The sequence below is a fragment of the Calonectris borealis genome, chromosome 6 (assembly GCF_964195595.1).
Source record: "Calonectris borealis chromosome 6, bCalBor7.hap1.2, whole genome shotgun sequence".
In the NCBI taxonomy this organism is placed as follows: domain Eukaryota; kingdom Metazoa; phylum Chordata; class Aves; order Procellariiformes; family Procellariidae; genus Calonectris; species Calonectris borealis.
Genome location: NC_134317.1, coordinates 7,290,738 through 7,312,685, shown reverse-complemented (window position 1 = coordinate 7,312,685; position 21,948 = coordinate 7,290,738). Strand labels below are relative to the sequence as shown.

At 41.4% G+C, this 21,948-nt stretch overlaps 1 protein-coding gene across 1 annotated transcript in view; it reads left to right on the top strand.

The window, feature by feature from the left end:
- The window catches only part of THSD7B (thrombospondin type 1 domain containing 7B), a 271,437-nt gene that overhangs the window by 156,810 nt on the left and 92,679 nt on the right, over nucleotides 1–21,948 (top strand). Inside the window, exons 12-13 of the mRNA XM_075152722.1 lie at nucleotides 11,150–11,344; nucleotides 16,090–16,353. Coding sequence (XP_075008823.1) covers nucleotides 11,150–11,344; nucleotides 16,090–16,353 — 459 coding nt within the window. The remainder of the gene's footprint in view (nucleotides 1–11,149; nucleotides 11,345–16,089; nucleotides 16,354–21,948) is intronic.

Here is a 21,948-nt window from a genome sequence, read left to right as displayed (position 1 = left end):
CTTCTGGGGAAGTTGGGTTTTTTTTGGTTTAGTTTGTCTTTCTTTTTTTCCCTGCTAAAGAAAGTATGCCCTGAGGTAGGGTTTCTGTAAAACACTTTTTCCCCACACACTAGGAATGTTTAGGAAGAAGTGTAAAAAGCCTTTCTGTATGTATAATTTATACATTATGTATACATGTATGAACCTCCCACACGTCAGAGTGTGACTTTGCTCTCACTGGGATTCAAATCTGCGTACTTAGGTTTCCTACTGGGCAAATCTCCTGAAAGGCCCCAAACATTTGATTTCTCAAGGTTGTGCATGGGAAATTTTTCACAATCTCTTTCTGCTTCTCTTACCTTTAATCTAAGTACAGTGTCCTCACTCTACTTAGACTGTGCTGACCCTGCAATCTCAAGTACAGTGTCTTTATTTTGTTTCACGAGGTAGACAATATTGTATGATGGCTGAAAGATACTTAATTTAGATAACATGAATTATTTGAGTATGTATTTTTATTAGCTTTGGTCAAAGTAAGTTTAGTTGTTTTATCAGTTTTAGACTGGAGATGAGTAGCCAGACTTCAGACCTCAAAACATTTAGTATTCTTATCTGTTCTTTACTGTAGAAAAGTGATAGTTGAAGTAGAAAGTTCTATGCAGGACCATATCTGCAAAATCCGTTGGTACTTTAGAAAAATTTAACAGCAGTTTCTATGAGTGGAATATAGAAAGTGATGAGGGAGTTTCCAAATTTCCATGTTACTACTTTCTGAATTGCAGTTTTGGATTTTGGTAAAGATGACAAGTCTGTATGCTTGTCTGAATTCTGGAAAAGCATGGTTAATTAAAAATAAATAGAAGAGACCACATTCTGGTCTTATTTTACACCAGTCCAAATCTGCATATCTTTACTGAGGGGCAATGGAATAGGCATTATGCGGGCAGCGCTGTCAGGGAGGAATTGATAATTTCAGACAAACTTATTTATTCTCCCTTAAACGTTAGCCGTGTGGCCAGGCAGTGAGCAAATACAAATTTTGGAGAAAATGGAACGAATTCACTCCAATGCAACTACACACAACCTCTTTCTATGAGGAGACCTTATGCAATGGCAGGTTAATTTGTGCTGTCTTGGAGCGTGCCTGGTAGGTTGGGATTTCGGCATTGACAACAGAATTAGCTGCGGGAGAGAGAGAACCAGGAGGTGGGAACGGGAGGCATCAGGATGAGTTGAAAAGTTGTTGAAGAGCCCATATATCCTGTGTCCACAGTGGCTTAGTTGCTGGTCCCTGACCGGCCAAGAGCAGCAAGGAGTTTTGAATGTCAATATGAGAAGAGCCAGAGCTGGGGAGTGGGGAGCTGAGGAGGAAGGGTAGATTAAAATCTTTAAGTGTTACCTTGGACCATAACATTTTAAATATAATTTTGGGGGAGTTGTAAATATGTCAGTGTGTTAGTGTTATGTTCTCAATTTAGTATCTGCTCTTCACTGTAGAGGGATAGATGGAGTGAAATGGCAGAGTGCCTGCCTTCCAGAGCAAGATTTTCAAATGTATTTTCCTAAACCAAAATAATGCGATGTTTTCTAGTGCCCAGTTATCTGAAAGATGATACAAGTGGGTAATTTTGTCAAACCCAATACCAAAAAAATTCAGATTGCAATGTACGTTTGGCTCGACAAGTTTACAGGGCTGTCTTCTGAGACCTTCCTAAGGTTGGGTTTGCCATGTGAGTTGGCTGTAGCGTTGAGCTCTCTACTGCCACTGTGAAAGATGACCATGGGGTGCTACGAAAAACTGGACCTGGCTGGAATAAGACAGGCTGCATGAGATTTTAAGTTTATCCAGCTATCACTAAAACACTGGCCTGTGAATATAGAATCATAGAATAGAATCATTAAGGTTGGAAAAGACTTCTAAGATCATCGAGTCCAACCATCAACCCAATACCACCATGCCCACTAAACCATGTCCCTAAGTGCCTCATCTACACGTCTTTTAAATACTTCCAGGGATGGTGACTCAACCACTTCCCTGGGCAGCCTGTTCCAAGGCCTGACCACTCTTTCGGTAAAGAAATTTCTCCTAATGTCCAATCTAAACCTCCCTTGGCGCAACTTGAGGCCATTTCCTCTTGTCCTATCGCTAGTTACTTGGGAGAAGAGACCAACCCCCACCTCGCTACAACCTCCTTTCAGGTAGTTGTAGAGTGCGATGAGGTCTCCCCTGAGCCTCCTCTTCTCCAGGCTAAACTGTCCCAGTTCCCTCAGCCGCTCCTCATCAGACTTTTGCTCCAGACCCTTCACCAGCTTCGTTGCCCTTTTCTGGACATGCTCCAGCACCTCCATGTCCTTCTTCTAGTGAGGGACCCAAAACTGAACACAGTATTCGAGGTGTGGCCTCACCAGTGCCGAGTACAGGGGCACGATCACCTCCCTACTCCTGCTGGCCACACTATTTCTGATACAGACCAGGATGCCATTGGCCTTCTTGGCCACCTGGGCACACTGCCGGCTCATGTTCAGCCGGCTGTCAACCAGCACCCCCAGGTCCTTTTCCTCCGGGCAGCTTTCCAGCCACTCTTCCCCAAGCCTGTAGCGTTGCCTGGGGTTGTTGTGACCCAAGTGCAGGACCCGGCACTTGGCCTTGTTGAACCTCATACAGTTGGCCTCAGCCCATCGATCCAGCCTGTCCTGGTCCCTCTGCAGAGCCTTCCTGCCCTCGAGCAGATCAACACTCCTGCCCAACTTGGTGTCATCTGGAAACTTACTGAGGGATCACTCGATCCCCTCATCCAGATCATTGGTAAAGGTATTGAACAGGACCAGCCCCAAAACTGAGCCCTGGGGAACACCGCTCGTGACCGGCCGCCAACTGGATTTAACTCCGTTGACCACAACTCTCTGGGCTCGGCCGTCCAGCCAGTTTTTTACCCAGCGAAGAGTGCACCTGTCTAGGCCGTGAGCCGCCAGCTTCTCTAGGAGAATGCTGTGGGAGACAGTGTCAAAGGCTTTACTGAAGTCCAGGCAGACCACATCCACAGCTTTGCCCTCACCCACGAGGCGGGTCACCTGCTCATAGAAGGAGATCAGGTTGGTCAGGCAGGACCTGCCTTCCATGAACCCGTGCTGGCTGGGCCTATATATAACTGAGGCAGAGCTTTCAAAAGAAAGTCAGTGCTTTCTTATCAGCCAAGTGATTTTCCAACTTGAGTTACTAGAAACACTGTAAACATTGTGTTTGTTTTCCATTTTCTCTCTCTTGTTATTTGGCATGTTTGATTCTCTTTATTTACTGTGTTCTTAATGTGTGTATATATAAAGGATGTCTTAGTTTTATTTTCAAGTTGTGCAATAAATAATTCATCTTAAATATAACTTTGTGATAAGTGCTACAAATAAATTGAACTCAAGTAATTTTAGTAATTGTAGGCCACAGAAAGAGGAAAAGAAGGAAGCATATTTTTGTATTTTTTTATGTTCTCTGAAAGGAGCAGAAGCGTAATTTCTATCATTAATCATCTAATGCACTTCCATTGATTTTCTTTTTAATAGAAAATGAAAGTAAAAGCAATTCAAAACCTATAATAAAGTTAGGAAAAAAAGGGAAAAATTGTGAAAGATTCCTTAGACTGATTGCATAACGTAGAAGCACTCAGAGTGCAGTTATTCACTGGTCAAAGTAAATTTGAAACATTAAAAAATCATATTATTTTGTCTTTCTAGCCAGGCAGAGTGTGAACCACTTGCAATAAGAAAACACTTGTGTTAAAATGAAAATGGTGCTAGACGTTAATGTATCAATCCTGTGTTCTGCGTTCAGTGTGTGGGTGGGAGGAGGAATGGGCTTTATAGCAATGTATTTTTCTCTTACTTCTCCTTAAATAGTGGGCAGTGTTGGTTCACAGATGAGGAAGAATTAAAACATCAAGTCACATAGCTTGGCAAAATTGACATGTAGTGCTCAATTCTTTCAGTGATCCAAATCATATATTCCCAACCAAATAATCAATATCCTCATCCATAAGTATCAAAGAAAAATTGTACTCTGAGAAGTTATTTTAAAATGGAACAGAGGTGAGTCCAGTGTAAGGCATTAAGTGACAGAAGTCAGCCTGCGCTGATTTTACTGGTTTTAATATGCAGCCCCGGACATATTTAATCCCTTTCAGACGAGCTGATCCGTTCTGGTGCTTGCGCTGCGGTGTTAGCTGAGAGGCTCTGAGCCGTGAAGAGCGAAAGGCGTGGGAGGGACGTGCACCTCTGGTATGCAGACCTTGTGTACAGACCTCTTTAGCCCTTTCTGTCTGGTGAATGCCAATGACGTGTAGCCGCAGGGGAACTCTACGGTTGGGTCAGACACGTGCACATGGGGACGGCTGCCCAGGCAGGAGCATGGCTGTGGCTGTGCTGGAGGTGACGTCCCACCATGCTGGCCTCCAGAAGGCTGCAGCTGGGGCTTCTCTTTTTCTGAGGCTCTTGTACCTAGATTAACCTGTCTTTTTCCCCAAGTGCATGTCTTATTGTGGGAAGGCTGCAGAGAGAAACCAACCCAAAGAGCAACTAAAACGTGGACCTCTAACTTGAGAAGGATCTTCACAGTTTTGCATGCTTTTTTTTTCTTCCCTTCTAATTCTGTCCCAAACTTCTCCCCTTTCCCCTGTTACAATCTCTTCTCCATGCTAATGCTCTGTATCCAACTTCTCTACCCAATTCTTCCCTGACCCCTTTTCATGCAAATCATTTCAGTTGCTTTCCTTTATCTTTTCAGTTGATATTTACCATCCTTATTGCTTCCCAACCTCATCTCAGGCTCCTCTTGTTTGTTTATAGAGCACATTGTTTGGGGTCTGTGTTTATTCAGCGCTCTGTTTGCTCGGTGGCATTTGTTAGCCCTTTAGCACTACTGTCAATATCATTAATAATTACAAAATGGGAAACTGGTGATCTCAGAGCCAGTTTCCCTACTGCATAACTAGTTGTTCCAGCTCTTCCTCAGTTATTTTTACTGGATTTGTGTCTGCGATGTCCTTCCTGGCATCATTTGTTCTTTTCCCCAGACTTATTTTTAATGGTTATCTTGTGGTTTGCTTCTGTAAGTCCAGACTTTGGACACATTTCATTGCAGGGAGTGCTGCTGCATCCAAGGGGGCTGTCACAGTGATGAAGTTAAGGGTATATTTATGTCCTTATAGAATCAGGACGTTAGACTTAAACCTGAGTCTCAGCAGAGCCTCATCTTATGTCTTCTATTATGTCTGGTTCTGGTCTCCTATAATAATGGGTTGCGTTAACATACCAAGAGTAATATAAATGTTCCACCTGGGATTTTGGAGAAACTTGTTGTAAGTATAAAGGAACATCAGTATGGAAAACAAATGAAGTCATTGTGAGTTATAAGACTGTACTTATAGTCAGCAAATCTGGATCCTTAAAGTTATTTTCTTCTTTTTTTCTAACGTATCATCCCCGAACTCCTTTTTCACTTATCATTAGTGATATGTGTAAGAAATTATATGTTATCTTGTTACATTGAGGGGTAATGAGAATAATTATGTAACACAAAATGGGAGTTTTTCTGAACAATGAGAATGTAAACAGCTACATTAAGATAATTCCTTTGACTTTACATGCTGGCTTTGAATTTTCACACATTCTTAGAATTTGAAGCCAGAGAAGATTATTACATCATTGTGTCTACACCTCTTGGGCGTTAGACCTCTTCTCTAGCCTCATAGGTCATCCTGTTTTTCCTGTACTAAGTCCAGCCATTTGATTTACACTACTGCATAGCTTTAGTTTTAGTGTTTGACCTGAGTGTACCTTCCTGGTATTATCAGTCATTGTTTTCAGATGTTCTAATGACATTTAATTCCAGAGTTTTGAAACCACTAATTTAGGATTCCCAAATTGAAGTGCCATGGTACAATATAATTTTACTGGTTCATAGTTGATATTCTCACTCTTCGGCTTTTTACCCTTTGGAAACTGTTGAAACGCATTTTTAAAGGAGAATTGATTATAACTTTGGTAAATGAATATGATTACCAAGACTGTCTGTAATTGGATTTTTACTTAAGAGGAACTATATTTGTGTTATCTTTCCTTATTGGATGCAATGCTATGCCTATAATATTTCTTTCTCAATACACTCCTTTTGTGAGGACCGCCTGTAGTGCTCTTAAGTCAAGCATGTGCCCATTGAGAGCACGTGAGGTACCCCAGTTTGACGCTGACGTGCTGCTTTGGGGGTGATGTAACGTCATCTAAGGATGCATTCAGCGCTCTGCAATTTGACAGCATACAAACATTTGATTTCACCATGTAAAAGTTTATAGAAGAAGTGTCTGCTCTTTACTTTTAATTTAAGATAAATGTAGTTAAAGAATATAGCTTCCATATGTTTCTGCGTGCCATATGCTAAGATGATGGCATACAAACATACTCTTGTGGGTGTAAATATAAAACCAGAAGACCGAGACTGTCATACTGAATATCCCGTTAGCAATCCTTGTTCAGTATCCCGACAGGACCCCGTACCAGCAGAAAGGGAAATTTCCTCCCCGAGCTGTACATTTAACACTTGACTTATGCCTTGAAGCAAAGCAGTTGCATCTGCAGCTATTTTCAGTGCTCATATTAATCGCTAACTTTTGTTGGCACCTTAATGGGTGTATCCACACTGTCTGTTAAACAGCTCCAGCCCTTCCCTGAAAAAAAGGTATTTTCTTTTAGCATTTTAAACCTGGTTACCTTTCAGTTTAATTCATGATCTTGTTTTTATCATTATGAGAGAAGTTGTACGGTTTTTTTTTGGTGCCAGCTGTTGTTTTATATCAACAGAACTGCATTAAATTGTCATCCCGCAGCTTGGCCCCAAGTGTTTAATTCCAGTTTGGTGGCGTTGACTCATGGTAATAAGAAAGAATAGTGGGAGTTCAAAAGGAAATCCTGCATTTCCCCTCCTCATGGGAATCAATATTATAATTCGAAACCCTTTATCTGGCAGTGTCCTGTTATTAGCTGTTTCTATTCATATGTTTGTGTCCATTTTAGATGCTGCAGAGATGGTAGAAATCACACATTATGTCTAGGAGGGATTTGTCATTACTATGATTTTTTTTTCTCGGTGCATAGGGCTGCAAATGGACTGCATTTGCCTGCTGGTGGTATCCCACTTAAAAAAAAAATGAGATGTTGACGTAGCAGAAATGGCTTTGCGGTATGAGTTTATTTAAAACCATTGTGACAGAACTGAGGATTACGGGGAAATATTTTTTATGCAACATAAACCACACATGAGACAAACCATTCAGTAGTTTGAAACCACGAAGGATAAATAATTTTACTAACTTTCCTGAAGGTCCACTGAAACCAAATTTGTCTCCTTCTGTTTCCAGCAGTGCCTGCATTTGAAAATATTTTTCTCTTAAAAGTTAAAGCTAACTTAACTGGGAAATAAGTTTGCAGCAGCAGCAATGAGGTGACTAGTTCCTGGACCGACCACTGGAGTGGATCCGTCAGCTCTGCTGCTCCCTGCCTGGCCCTTCTCAATCCATTAAAATGCCCTAATGGGCTTTTGTTTTGTTATTTAATTTATTTTAGCAGTTCATGCTGCTCACCTCAAGCATAGTTGTAAGCATGCAGCAGAAATCCTGCCATTTCTTATGACTGACATGCTGTAAATATCAGGCCCATTAAGCTCAGGCTTTTGAAGATAGTTCGGTTCAAACTGAAGAAGTCATGCATGGGCATCGTCTTTGAAGATGTTTGCAGACTCTTGAGTGAAAGGAATTCCCTCCTAATATGACTGAAATGCACCGTACTGCTGAGGCCAGTCCGAGGAGGTGTGGGGTTTTGGTGTGGAAGGGTACCAGATGTTCATGGCTGGCATTTTATTTTGTGCGTGTAAAACAAGAAGTGCCTGCTCTCCCAGCAAAGGGACGCAGCTGCCAGCTGGGTCACCAAAGAGGTGCTCATCTGGGCCCACCAGCTTAGTAATAACACCGTTGGCATCGATAAGTGCAAAAATCCGGGAGAGTGAGAAGCAAGCGGAATTTTAGGCATCCAAAAAAGCTTTTTGGATTCCTTGCCCTCTGGCTGCTGCCTTCTCTCCTTGCTGACACTGAGGCTTTGTTGCTCTGTCAGAAATGACTGGATTGAGTTACCAGGATCTGCACTTATAAAAATTCCTACAGTAGAGAAGAGAAGCAATTCTGTATTTTCAACCACCCGCCTGTCCCTAATCATCTCACAGGCGATCCTCCTCCTCTCCTCCTTTAGGTCTTATACCTCATACTAGACTATCCAGTATTTTCTTCGTTTCAGCTCCTTTTTGTCTCTGTGCTTATACATCTATAATCCACTATATTATTTGTTGTTCTAATTTAACTTTCCTCTACCCATGTTTACTATTGGCACTAATTTCTTTAAGCTCCATGATCTCTGTCAAATATTTGCCCTGATCTCATATGTCCTTGTCCTTATATATCCATCATTTTTAGCATCTAAATAGGCTCAGCGAACTCAGTGAATTATTTGTATGCTTAAAATTAAGGACATTTGTGCAGAATATCGGGCCATTAGATAATAACTCATTGCAGCATGGAGCGTCTGGTTTAACATGGATATTTAGAAAGTCCATCACTTGTGTTGCTATTAATAAATGTCAGGAATGAATTGTGGTCTTCTGTCAGATAGCAGTAAACATTGCAACATGATGGTTTATTACGCAATTGCAAATATTGCTTCATGGGGCTGGCAGCGTAGGATATCGTTCACTTCCCTGCAGACGCTAGCGGTTGTAGCGATGCCGAGAAGGTGGTTTGCATACATGTGGCCATACTTCACTTGGACACGTATGTGTGGCCAAATCTTTGGTGTCCTTGCTGAAGGTGATGAGGCTACACAGACCTCGGGCATCAGAGGCTATTACTTGTTTAACCCTCCTGCAGAGGGCAATTACCCCGCTTTCCCATACAGAGTGGTGAACCTCTGTCCTCGCGCTCTTGTAATTGAGAAGGGGAATGTCTCCGAGTTTCCGACTGCCGGACTTGAGAGATAGGAAGGGTCACAAGGATTGAAAGTGAAAGGCAAGGATCAGCAATTTAGAGGTAGTTATTAATATGCTGATGTACTGTCACTTGAGTCTAAAGAGACTTTTAATGATTGCTTGCCTTTTGCACGCTCTTCAAAATGCTGATTTTTTCCTTAGAAATCTAATTACATTTTAATAAGATACTTTTTTTTTATTTCCAGGTGGTTGTCAGCCCATCCCTTGCTCCCATACAGTACTGTAGTTAAAAACCAAAAATCATGTGTAGTTATTGCAAAGTTACAGCCCAGTAAATCCTTTAACTGTAAGAAAACAGAGAGTTACTTTTCCCTTTTTCTTCATGCACTCCTAGTTACATTAAGTGCTGGCAACAAGGAAAAATATATGCAGCCTCAAAAACCTGAATTATTTAGGAATCTCCGTGAAATAATATGAAAGGTTGTTACACTTAAATAATAAAATCTGGATTAAATCATTTCATCTTACGTAGCTTTGTGATACAATGTGTGGACTTGCCTGAAATCAGAGAACCTGACATGACTAAACTCTTGGGCCAAATTCAATTCCTAACTCTGCCCCTGACTTTATTACTTTAATCAAGTCACGACCTATCTTTGCTTTGGTTAACCTGCAATGTAGGATATAAATAGCCTATAGTCTTGGAGATTTTGTGAGAATTAATTAATATTAATGAAAGTAAAGACTCCATGATGTGCAGGCTATTTTTATTTATTATAATTACTTAATATTAATTCACTGAAACTTTAGCAAGTTTTATTATAGGCTTCCTCTGACTCAGATTTATACATTAATACTTTTGTCCTCCATCATGGCTATACAGTGCCGTTATCCACCCTGAAAAATTAATCATTGCAGTCCAAAAAAGGACAGGGGCATTGAAGGAAAAGGACATTGACCTGAAATAAAACTGGGGGGAAATCAGTGCATCTAAGTCCTGGGCTGGGCTCTTGCAAACCCCGTTTGAGTCTTGCCTGGCCCCAAACGCATCTACGTCCAAATTCAGAGACCTCAGTCCCAGCCCGGCCCTGTGCCTGTTGTTTCCTATTGCCATGGCCCAGTCTTAGAGACCTGGTAAAGCTTTGGGCAGGGGACGAGAGAAATCCATCGCGTTTGAATGCGCGCTGCAGCCTTGATGGTGCTGGGCGTGAAGGTAAAGCTCGGTACGTGCGCAGGGGCTCTGCCTCTGCCCATGTGCGAAGGCACTTCAGGTTGGATGGGGCTCAGCAGAGTGACACTGTCCTTGGCTACAGAGCAGTTGTTTTTTGTGGTTTTCCTGTTAACGGATCCATTCAGTAGTGCTCTTATAGCAAGCTATTGTGCACTGTAAAAACAGGCTTCTGGTACAGTGCAGTAGCTGCAGCCCCTTTCTATCATGGCCGCAGGCTGGTCACTCATGCCCTTCCTCCTAAACATCTCCATTTTTGCAAGGGATTGAAAGGTTCAGATGGCCAGAGAGCAGGAGAGCACAAGGGGTAGCTCAATGTTTAGGGAACTCAGTTTGGAGGGGGCAGACCTGGTGTTTACACCTTGCTGCAAGAAGCATTTAGCTGTAGCATCTGCTGCTCGGACAGAGCAGAGGTCACACTCTGTATGGGAAAGATGCTCAGACGGTTGTTCCCTTCATCTGAAATATGGAAAAAACAGTTTTTTGAGAAGAAAGCTTTCTTTTATATTTTTTTAAATTTTTGTTTCCACTTTGAAGCAGTTTCAGTTCCATGGGTAGCATGTGCATCACAGCTTGGGAATCCTGGCCTCCGCCAAATATGCTTTATGGCACATAGCCGCAGCATTACGTCTTTTCTTGTTTGGTTGTACAATGTATCATTGGTTAAACTGTTGCCCCAACCCTTAAAATGACTGCCTCCTTGAGAATATTGAATTTATATCATCATTTAGATAACACACTGCTCAAATAAGAATGTGTCTTTATGGTTTTGTGAAGCTTCTCTCTTTGAGTGACACGGGAATAATGACCTAAAAATGAATCGGCTTTATCCTATTAACCCAGGAGAGTGAATCTTGCATAGAACACAAGTACCGACTGTAATACAATACATATAAGAATATAAAGATTTCTGTACCTTTACTTTTCAGCTGTTACGTGCCTGTCCGAGCACGACGACTCTGCTGATGTCGGTGACTGCATGCGGTGGGCAGGAGCGATGCCGTCTCTTGTACAGGAGTGTCTCGTTCCCTGCAAAGATGACTGCACATTTACCCCCTGGTCTAAATTTACAGCGTGCTCGTTTGACTGTGAATCAACTAGAAGTAGGAGGCGGTCACTCACAGGTATAATCTTTTATCATATTTATCTGATGGTGATACTTGTGAATAATGCTTCTCAGATGTTGGTGGGCTGATGTTGGGGTTTTGGGAAAATCCAGACAGAATAGTGTCCTGGTTTTGGCTGGGATAGGGTTAAATTTCTTCCTAGTGCTGTGTTTTGGATTTAGTATGAGGAGAATGTTGATAACACACTGATGTTTTCAGTTGTTGCTAAGTGCCCTCCTAGTCCAAGGACAGCTCCCATGCCCTCCCGACTGAGCTAGGTGCACAAGATGGGAGGGAACATAATCAGGACAGCCAGCCCAGCTGGCCAATGGGGTATTCCATACCATGTGACGTCATGCTCAGTATATGAAGAGTAGGCGTGATCCAGGAAGTACCGATCGCTACTTGGTTATCGGTCAGCGCAGGTGGCGAGCAATTGCATTGTGCATCACTCATTTTGTATATTCTATCATTATTATTATTATTATTTTCCCTTTTCTGTTCTATTAAACTGTCTTTATCTCAACCCACGAGTTTTTCTCACTCTTACCCTTCCGATTCTCTTTCCGTCCCACTGGGGGGGCAGGGAGTGAGCGAGCGGCTGCGTGGTATTTGGCTGCCTGCCAGGTTAAACCACAACAAATAGTGATCGTCCTTAATTGATTTTTGATCTGATACTGATCATTGCCTGCTTTATGCACACACATTTCAGTATGAGAATAGTGCAGAAAAACTCAGTGGTGGAAAGCCATTTTTAGAAATAAATCAAATAAAACAGTGACTATGCATTGTGCAAGTTTATCTGACCTATTAATCTGGGAAGCATGCAGCAAATATATATACAAGAATAAAAATCAGTGTGATTTTCTGTTTAAGATGTTGAAATCTGCAGTTTAAAGCAGGGAGTTTTGTGCTCAGCAGAATCCAATAGTTCAACAGGGCAAATTAATACCATGAATAAAGAAAAAACAATATTGTTAAAACAGTTTTGTTTGATCTTTTATATATATTCATTAAACACTCCAGTTCAAGCCATTTCATGGAACAGTCTCCCATACTTGCTGTTGTGGTTTGTTATTATGTTATTTGAATGCTGACCAAACTGAAAAGCTTTAAAACCCTATAACATTAATAGTTTGGAGCTGCTTTTTTGTTAGGAGTTGTCCTTCTCCCCCCCCCCCCCCCCCCCCCAATAACTAAATCAAATAAAAATGAATAATACAGTTTTCAGAAGGTTTACAAGAAATTTACTGTTATTGTTATCCTGAACACTCACATCTTTTCACATTTCTGTGTTGTGTTTGAGAGCTATGGTGGAGCTGGCTTGAGTTTGCTCCGTTAATAGAGGTGAAACTTCAAAGACTTCTACTATGGATTAAAATACTAACATTGCTGTAAAAATATCTACTGTGATAATGCCTGGGAACTGAATGGCAGCGAAGTATGGTGGCTACCACTGCTCCTTTCTTCTAGGCTCACTTGAACCTGGCTGCATGGCTATCTTGTTATTGTTTGTCACTGTTGGACTGATCCAAGTTTTTAGTAACTAACAATTACAGCATACAGACATAATGGCTTCAAGCTGCCATTCGTCACTATGGCTCGTTAAAGGATAAAGATTTCTCTTTTACATAAAAATAATTATTATACAATGCCCTATTGTTTTTGCCAAAGAGCGTATTCTGAAAGATTCTCTATATCAATGCCTGTATGTTTATAGAAGTAGAAATCCTCTATCCCTATTGGAATAATAGGTGCCTGATCTTACAGAAAATATGTAAGAATTAAGTGAATACTTACTTCCAGGTAGTTTTAAATCTGAATTTTCTTTATGAACATCTGTGAGAGTTACAAAACAGTATGGTCCTACCTGTCCCCTTTCTTACTCCGTTCTACGTCAGACATAGATCCATTCAAGTAAGTGGACCAAAAATGGTGTCTGATATTCAGGTTTTGATGGCTCGTCTCCTCACCCGCACTGCATTTGTGACCAACCACCACCAGTCTCTCCCATATGACCTTGCTGGGTTCCCTTCCTCCTGCTGGGAAGGAGCTCCTGGTCTCAGCCCGCTCCCAGCAAAGCCGTCCTGAAAAGCAAGTGGAGAACATGCAGCGGGTGTCCCAGGTGGTGCTGGGCTGGGGGCAGCACACCAGCACGGAGAGCAGCAAGGAAGGACCAAATCAGACATCGGTTTTGATTTTACCACAGTTCAAAAGGAGAAGTTGAGGAGATTAACGCTGACCTGTCTTTGCATAAAACTTCATGAAAATTGGAGCTGGCCAAAAGTCTTGAAGAAATCTCATCCACGTGAACTCAGTCCAAAGATTTAAGGGAAGTGCTGTTTGGGAAGTACTTCGTGCTGTTAAGACTCCTTTATCTGATTTTATTTCACCTTTCTGTAAGCGTGCATGATTTGTACCTCCTTGTTCAGCAGAGTGTATGTCTATGCTCAAGTGAATGCTTCGGCTTCATTATAAGAGTTCATTAACAATGTCATTTAGCGGGAATCTGCTAGTTGTTTGCTAAGTATTTGCTTGCCTCCCACGCAGTTTTTAATAGTGTTATTCATTTTACTTTGTAAGTAATCATAGACTCTACATATAAAATTAGTCATTACTTAAGAAGCGAAAGACTTATTACAGAACATATCAAAATTCAAAGTCATTATAATCAAAACACAATTTTTAGGTGAGTCTTCAGTTAATTAATACAGTCGGTTAATTCACTGTACTATGGATACAATGCATTTTCTGTAGAAAGGTATATTTTTAAGGTTTCATATAATTTTTATGTATAGCATATATTACCTGATAATCTTTAAAGTATATAATATTTGTTAGTGTTCAGAAATTTAATTTAAAAAAAGAAAATACTATTTAATTAAAGGATTTATGTCCTTGAAATTTTTCGTAGTGGTATATTTAATAGTAATTTCTAAAGCAGTCTGTGAAGATGATAAAAATATCACCATCACTAATTCTAAAACTACTTCTTTGTGAAGAGTATGGGATGAAAGTCACTTTTGCCCTCAAAATAGGGCTTTCATAGCAACTTCATTAGAGGGAAGATTCCTACAAAACAGATGGCAGGGCAAGTTGGAAAAAAAGTATTGTATAAGTGTGAGATTATCAGCATCCATACCTGTGGCTGATGTGCTTCATGTAATAATGGCAAAACATGGGCGAGTCCCAAATTCCCATGTTTACTATTACAATGCAGAACATACAGCTGTACGTATATGCTGAGCTTGTGGCTTCTGTCAGCTTGTCAAACATAAAATGCTGGAAATGCCACTAGAGAGCTCGCGATCTATTTAAAGCCTTTTAAAAAACTTTCCTTGAAGTATGTGGAGTTGTACCTTACCTGAATTTGCTCATATATATTAATAAAAAAAAATATATATATATGCACAAAAGTATAAAGATGCCGGCACTATTTGATTTTTTTTGTGTTTATTATCCCTTTGTGCTGGCAAATTTTACACTGGAACTCTGGAAGTACAATTTTGAAAGAGCTGGGGCTTGAAGGACAGTGATATTAAGGGTCTGCAATGGGTGCCCTTCTCTTTGGAGGTGCATATTTGTAGGCAAAAAGGTATTGATGACAGCCAGCTTGTGCTCCTACTGATGTGTGGTGGAATGACTCTTGGTTCCAGACTAGAAAGAGGGTTGTTGGTTTATATAACTTATTTTTTGGTTTTAGTATCTTATTTGTGTGCAATACCAAAGAGAAAATGTTTCTTTTGGGATCAAAGCTTTAAAAACTTTTTGCAGAAGTATTTTTAATGTGTCCAGGATCCCCAAGGAACATTTTAAGGATGGGATACAGATGCAGTTTGTTAGGAAGATGAATTCTCCCCTTCCGTGAAGATGCCAAATGCAAAGATGTTCCTGAGCTCAGCCAGCGTAAAGATTGCTCTACGTCACGTTGGCTAACCCATGCCAAGAAAAGCAGTGATTTTCTCTTTAGGGGCTGTATATAGACCTTTGTTCCCTTGAGCAGTTGTAGGGATGCAGGGAGCATGAAGTCTCTTCTGTACATGACCTCTTCTTGTACCGGGGACCTCTTCTCATGCCTACAAGTCCTCCAGGAACAGGGCATGGAGAGTGCAGTTGCAGAGAGCTGTACCACAGGTTTATTTGAATGCTGCTCCTTCCTGAAGCTACTGAAAGAGCCTTCTTTTAAAACCTGTTGAAGGAATAGAGCAAAAGAAAACATTAAACCAAATATAACCATTGAAATGCTTTCCAGCCCTAATAATTTACTGAGGATTCTCTTTTCTGTCTTCTTCAAAGCACGGTTTGTGTGCAGAGTGCATCTTTAACTAATTTGTAAAGGACCCTCAAGGAAAAAGTTGTGGCTAATGTAGAGTCCTCTGGAAGTTGTCCTGGCAACCATTGATTGCGAGCAAATAGAGACAAAACAATCAATTTATTTCCATCAGATAATTAGAGAAAAACGATATTACATAAAATTACAAAGCATTTTCTGGGCAGAGCGTTCCTAGAGTAAGACTTCACGTTTTGCTCCTTGCCCTCCCATCAAAACAGTTCTCTGGTTGCCCCTGGAGATAAATACGTTGGCCTCGCACTCCAGAGCACTGGCAGCAGCTAATAGATGCTTCAGAAACATTCCTGGATATTAACATTCAGATTGTCTTGGTTCTAATGTGTTGAATTCATGCAAGTATAAATAATATGATGTGTTGTTATCAAAAGTAGCAGATGTTACGCTAACGAACAGATTTCTGTGGTTGGAACAGGGCGAAGCAGAAAGCGAGACAAATGCCAGAATACAGAAGTTTATCCTCAAGTTGAAACAGAGCTGTGCCCCTGCGAGGTGTTTACCTCCCAGCCCCATGGAAATTGGTCCGACTGCATTATCGGAGGAGGTACATCCGAGCCGCAGTTGGGAACGCGATCCCACGGAGATGCCAAGGAGTGTGGCGAGGGTGTACGGCTGCGAGCTATCGCCTGTTATGATAAGACCGGCAGACTGGTGGAACCATCTCGCTGTAGCAGTTCAGGTAAGGAGATTTTAAAAAGCGCACAACACGTGTAAATAGCCCTGATGCTGAGCACAGTTATCCACTCAACAGTTCATTTTGGAGCCTGTCATAGGTGTGTACCCGTTTACTTGCTGGATTGAACAGCTTTCACAAGGTTGCCGTGAGTGTTGAACACCGTTCTTCTAATATCTTATCATCTCTCTTAATACTGAGGTTTTCCTCAGTATTAAAGGTCTGCTGGCATTTTCTACAATGGAAATGAAGTAGAAGAGGGCTAAAGTTGGCTACACTGTCAGAATACCAGGTGGATTTCTTTTATTTGTATTAAAATCCCATAAAAGTATAAGCTTAGGAGACAGAGAAGCTATGTTTCTATCAGCATTTTGTTTGAAGATATTTCCTACTTCAGCTTTTACTTGTTTATAAATTTTTATTCCTTTTCACTAAGTTTGGAGGTTTGTACGGTTGTTTTCAATGAAGGAATCAGGAATTTTCTTGAGACAATCATATTTAATTACAAAAACCCTGTGATGTCACCTGCTGTCACTCATGCCAAGTACACATGGCTTCAGCAGCCAGTGGTCTCATCCTTGCAATTTTGTGCCAATCTCAAGCTCAAATCGATACACGTATATTCCAGTGTCACTGCTTGCTGGGGATCTCGGCTGTGGTTCTGTCTACTTACATTTCACATATAATCAATAGCCTATCAAACAGAAATAGGGCAGAATTAGAACTAAAGCAAGCAGGAAATGTCATTCCATCTGGATATTTTCTCCCAGTTTCCATGATTTGCAGTTCATCGCAATCATTACGCTAAATCAATTTACAGACAAAAGCCCTTATCTTAGGGGCAAATTCTGTACCCATGCTGCCCCCAAACCGCTAATGCTCTCTGACTTACAGTCAAAAAAGCTTAGGACACCACAAAACGTGATGTAGTAGGTTGGAAGACTGCTGGTGAGCTGTATGATAGGAGAGGGAGAAATGATGTCTCAGGACGAGATCAAGTAATACAACGGGAACCATTAATGTTCCTGAGAATATAAGGGAGCAGAGAAAGAAGTGGGGCTGCTCTGTGGAGGGTCTTCAGGATGAGGATCAGCAGCCTGAGCCACATGTAATAAAAGGAAAAAAAACCCACCCTAATGAAGTGATTCAGTCCTGGAGTGAATTCCTCTCGCAGCTGTTGATGGCTGTTCCAGCTGGCTGCACGGATTCATAAAGCCGCTTTCCGTGGCTTGTGTTTCAACAATGTGCTGTTGTAGCAAGTGATTATGCCTCTGTGGCCCATGAAGGAGGAATGCTATACCTTTCCCCCACAACATTACCTTTTCTTCTGCAAAAAGGGAGCTATTGGGTTTTGAAAGGTGGGTTTGCCTGTGCCGTGACTTGCTCTTTTGAAAAACTCAAGGTTTTTATCACTGTTGAAAGGAGGAGGTTGTCTATGCATGGGGCTTTTCTGAATAACCTTGAAGGCTGTTTTCTGTCAGTGATATTTATGTAGCATTTTTAATGGTCCGGCTTCTCTTAGGGAGGTAGTAGGGAGTGCTAGCTCAAGGGGGTTATTGTTGGCTTGCTTGTCTTCAGCTTTTTATCTGAGCAGAAATGATTGCAACACGACCATGGCACAGGATCCATGTCAGAGGCTACAGGGCTGGTCAGTGCTGTACAGCAGCACCCTGTTGTATGCCCTTCCTCCTACAGTCTATTTACAGAGTGCTCTGAAGACCCTTAGGTGTGGAAGTGGGATGCAAAGGAGGGGTAAGATATTTCTACCTTCTGGGTACCCCTAAGAGTTCCCCTAAGGGCAAAGTATTCATCTCCAGCCAGACCCCTGTTTGATATCCAGGATGTACAAGCTCCTACTTGCTACCCAGTGTTGGACACCTTCTGTTCCCTGCAAGGGGAGCGGGGAAGCAGTGTTGCCTTGGTTTCCAGAGGACATGGATATTTCGGTGACTTTGGGTGGAGTCCCCAAAAGTGGACAGAAAGCTCCATAGGCTCCACTTCCGTCACTTGGGACCTGCCTTCCCTCCAGAGCAGTTAAGTGAAGATAAACCCGATATTTATGGTCTCTAGAGCTGGGAGCTTTCAAAATGCACTTCTGAACACATTATTGAATTAGTGATAGAAACAAATCATTATCCAATTAATAATTAGCAGAATGTTATTCAACCATGATAGAGAAGAGCAAATTACAGAAGCATGCAGAATTGCCAAGCCCTGAGAAATTATTCATGACAGTTTTTTTTTTAAAGCAGCCCAGTTTGTCTTGTTCACAATTAGTATCAGGTGACCTTTTAACATTTGCTAGCTGACCATATTTATGGCTAATTAAGCCATTGCCTTATATATTGAATGCCAATCACTGTGATATCTAGGCATTGTTCTTGTTTTATGAGCTGTGGGGGTAAACGTGTTCCCCTTTCTTTCAGGTCTTCTGAATTCTTTTTTTTCCTGCTCTTGTCCATTAGCAGGACCGAGCTCTTCCTTTGCCTTGAACCAGGACAAAAGTGAGAAGTTGTAAGGCTTACGCCTCAGTTCTTTGCTGGGTCCTTTTGAAGAACTTTGACAAAGTGTAGAAGGACAGATGTAAGGATGCAAACTTTGCCTTGGAAGTAGATTTAAGTTTGTCCCAGACTTGATAATGCCATGAGTACAAGGTATAGAACAATAAAAATGATATAGAATAGAAAAGAATAGGTCAGTTTGTAGCTTTTCTAGAGAGCAAACTTTGGGCTCTTACCTTCTTGCAGCAGTGATTTTCATTTTCCCTGACTGAAACCTGGTTGTTGAACTTACCACTTCAATAGGGTTTAGTTCACTCGTGTCAATGTGACTTATTATGTGAATGTATCCTAGTTATCACGTGAATGTACTGTGAGTTTGAGTCTAATGTAGAAATTAATCACTGCTCAGAGGCGTTCAGGGTCTGAGGCCCTGGTCTTACACCGAGTTGTGTGAGCAATTCTGCATTTGCAACTTGGGGGGAAAAAAACCCAAATGAAAAAACCGTTAAAGTCTGTTCATCTGTGTTTGTCAGCAGTCTAGACTCCAACTCTCCTAAGCCTGTTATCTGCCAGTGCGTTAACCCTTTAAGCATACCTTCTCTACAGGAAATGGATTTTCTCCCCATGGTGTAGTTACCGCATAGAGTATCCCAAGGTCCAAAACCAGTGAAGACAAAAGCATTCCAGCTGTGCCTTAATGGAAATGCACTCTGGCTTGCCTGGTGCCTACAGGTTCTTCTGTCAGGACCCGAGACCTGGGCTGGGGGAACCTCTGCCCTGACCCAGCGCAGCTGAGCACAGCTGGTGTGAATACTTTGGGTCAACTGTAGTGGGAACACAGGTCACACCTTGACTAATTTACCTATCCTCACTGCAATTTAATCTTGGGTTAGCTCATGATCATTAGATATGATTAGATAGATATTAGATAAGCTTAAAAATACAAATCCCAGACTTCGCTGGATTTTATTCTATACCAAACCTTTTCTCTGATGTCCAGAAAAAAACATACCGTAGGTTTTTTTTTCATGACTGGTTTTTGTGATTAGTCTACTGCTTTATTTTAGTGGTGTCATAATTTTCCTTGATCACCCACTCAATAAGCTCAAGAAATGAGTGACTTGCCGTTTCCAAATTGAGCTAATTATTTTTTCCTGGATTTGGTTCACTCCTCTTTTCCTTCCTTTAATTTGGAAATGCACTTATGAAATTATGGATAGAGGTAACTATCTCTAACTACATTACAAAAATGTGATTGAAAATTTGCCTCAACTTGTCTTCCCATCAGAAGACTGGATTATATCGCGTCCAGCTCACTGCTAGTCCAGAGGGTCTCCGTTCTCTGGCTGGTGTTTGGAGCATCCTCTTTGGGCATGAAATTGTCCTCTTAATTGCAGTTCATCTGCTTCTCAATCTGTCATCTGAGTTCCTTGTACTATTTTTGAATTTCCACCTCCTTTGTTTTGAATTATTTCATGTAGTTCCTTTGCCTCTCTTTTTTGTGTGCTGTGCCAACAGGGTTTTTTTTAATCTTAGAGGAACATAGGGTGCCTGTTCCGAATCAAAGGCTGGAAATTTCTGTGCTTTTGCACAGAGATGCTGCTTTTGATCCGATGGGAAATTTATGGAAAGCAGGAATTTATGAAAAGCGCTTATACTATTCAACTTCTACTGTGCTCACAACAACAGGAACTTGGAAGAAAGACACAACAGACAAATAGATCCTGGCTTTAAATCACAGAGCGGTTAGCTTCGACCTACAGTCACCTTAAAAAGCTTTAATTATCTCTAAGTTTATGAAGGGCACGGCAGGGATGCTCATATACCTCTTTATTCTCAACAGTGCAGTGTTTTGTTGTACGTGGTTTGGTTGCGGGTGGATGAATCCAAGAGGAGTGGGGTTGCTCAGAGGGTTCCCCGGCACCTGCTGATGCAGGGGTGTCACTGGGTTCCTCCAGTCAGGTCGACGTAACATTGCTACTGGGAATACTGCTGGCAACTTTCAAGGGCACTCCTTGAAAATGTCAGCTTTAGTCCCGAACGGGTGGGATTAGCAAACAGATGCACCAGGAGGAGTTAGAAATTTTGGTGACGTGAAAACTCCTAGTTTTTGTGGTTGCTGGAGGGATGTCCCCTGCTCCGAGGCACATCAGGGCAGCGTCTGCCAGCAGTGCCAGTGCTGCTTCTGTCCTGATGAGCCGTGTCCCCAGTGTTGAGAGATTTAGGACAGTATGCAAAGGTCATGGATCAGGAATTTCAACTCCTACTGCTGAAAACCAGGTAGTATCAAGTCTCATGAAGTTTGATTTTCTGAAAGGTCAGCCCACAGTAGTGCTGTATTTCTACCCGGGACGTTCTTCTGGGGTTTATGCTCCCTTACATGAAAATCCCGGCCACCAGCTTGATAGACATTGCATGACCTACCTGTGAGTTAACACGAGGAAACTGAAACCCTGCCGTGTGTGAATCCCTGCACTGTCATTTTAGGAGAAAATGACCCACTTTCAGGTAGCTTTTAATCACTATATTTTAATAATCTTTCTGCAAAATTACATTTGTGTATGTCAAAAAACAATAAGGAGAGCTTAATAGGTTAAAGAAATGTGACCCAAGTTTATGGTGGACTGATAGCAAAACTTACCTTTCCTACAAGGTAGCAATTCTGGAAAAAAAAGCTATATTGAATACATGCCTGTTTATTTTTGAAAGTGTACCTATTCTGGCATTTACTGTGGTATACATTTTCCCATATCTGGTAAATTTTATTTTGAAGAATAAAATTGTTACAGAAATCCCTGATTTTGTTTTGAAAATCTTCAGAAATAGAAACTTTCACCTATGTTTTTGAAAATATTCTTAAGCATTTAATTTCATTCTCAGTCTAAATGAAATCGTATATTGAAATTTCATTTTTTAGCACCAAACCATTAATTCCAGAATCCAACCAGTTTTAGTTTTAGATGGTTTCTGTACTTCCATAAACAGCATCCCACAAACATCCCACAACATTCTTGACAGCCTCATTTCTTTTACAAGTAAAATGGGTGACCCTGCCTAGGCTGTCCTCTCCCCAGCTCCAGACCCCACACGTGACAGCCTC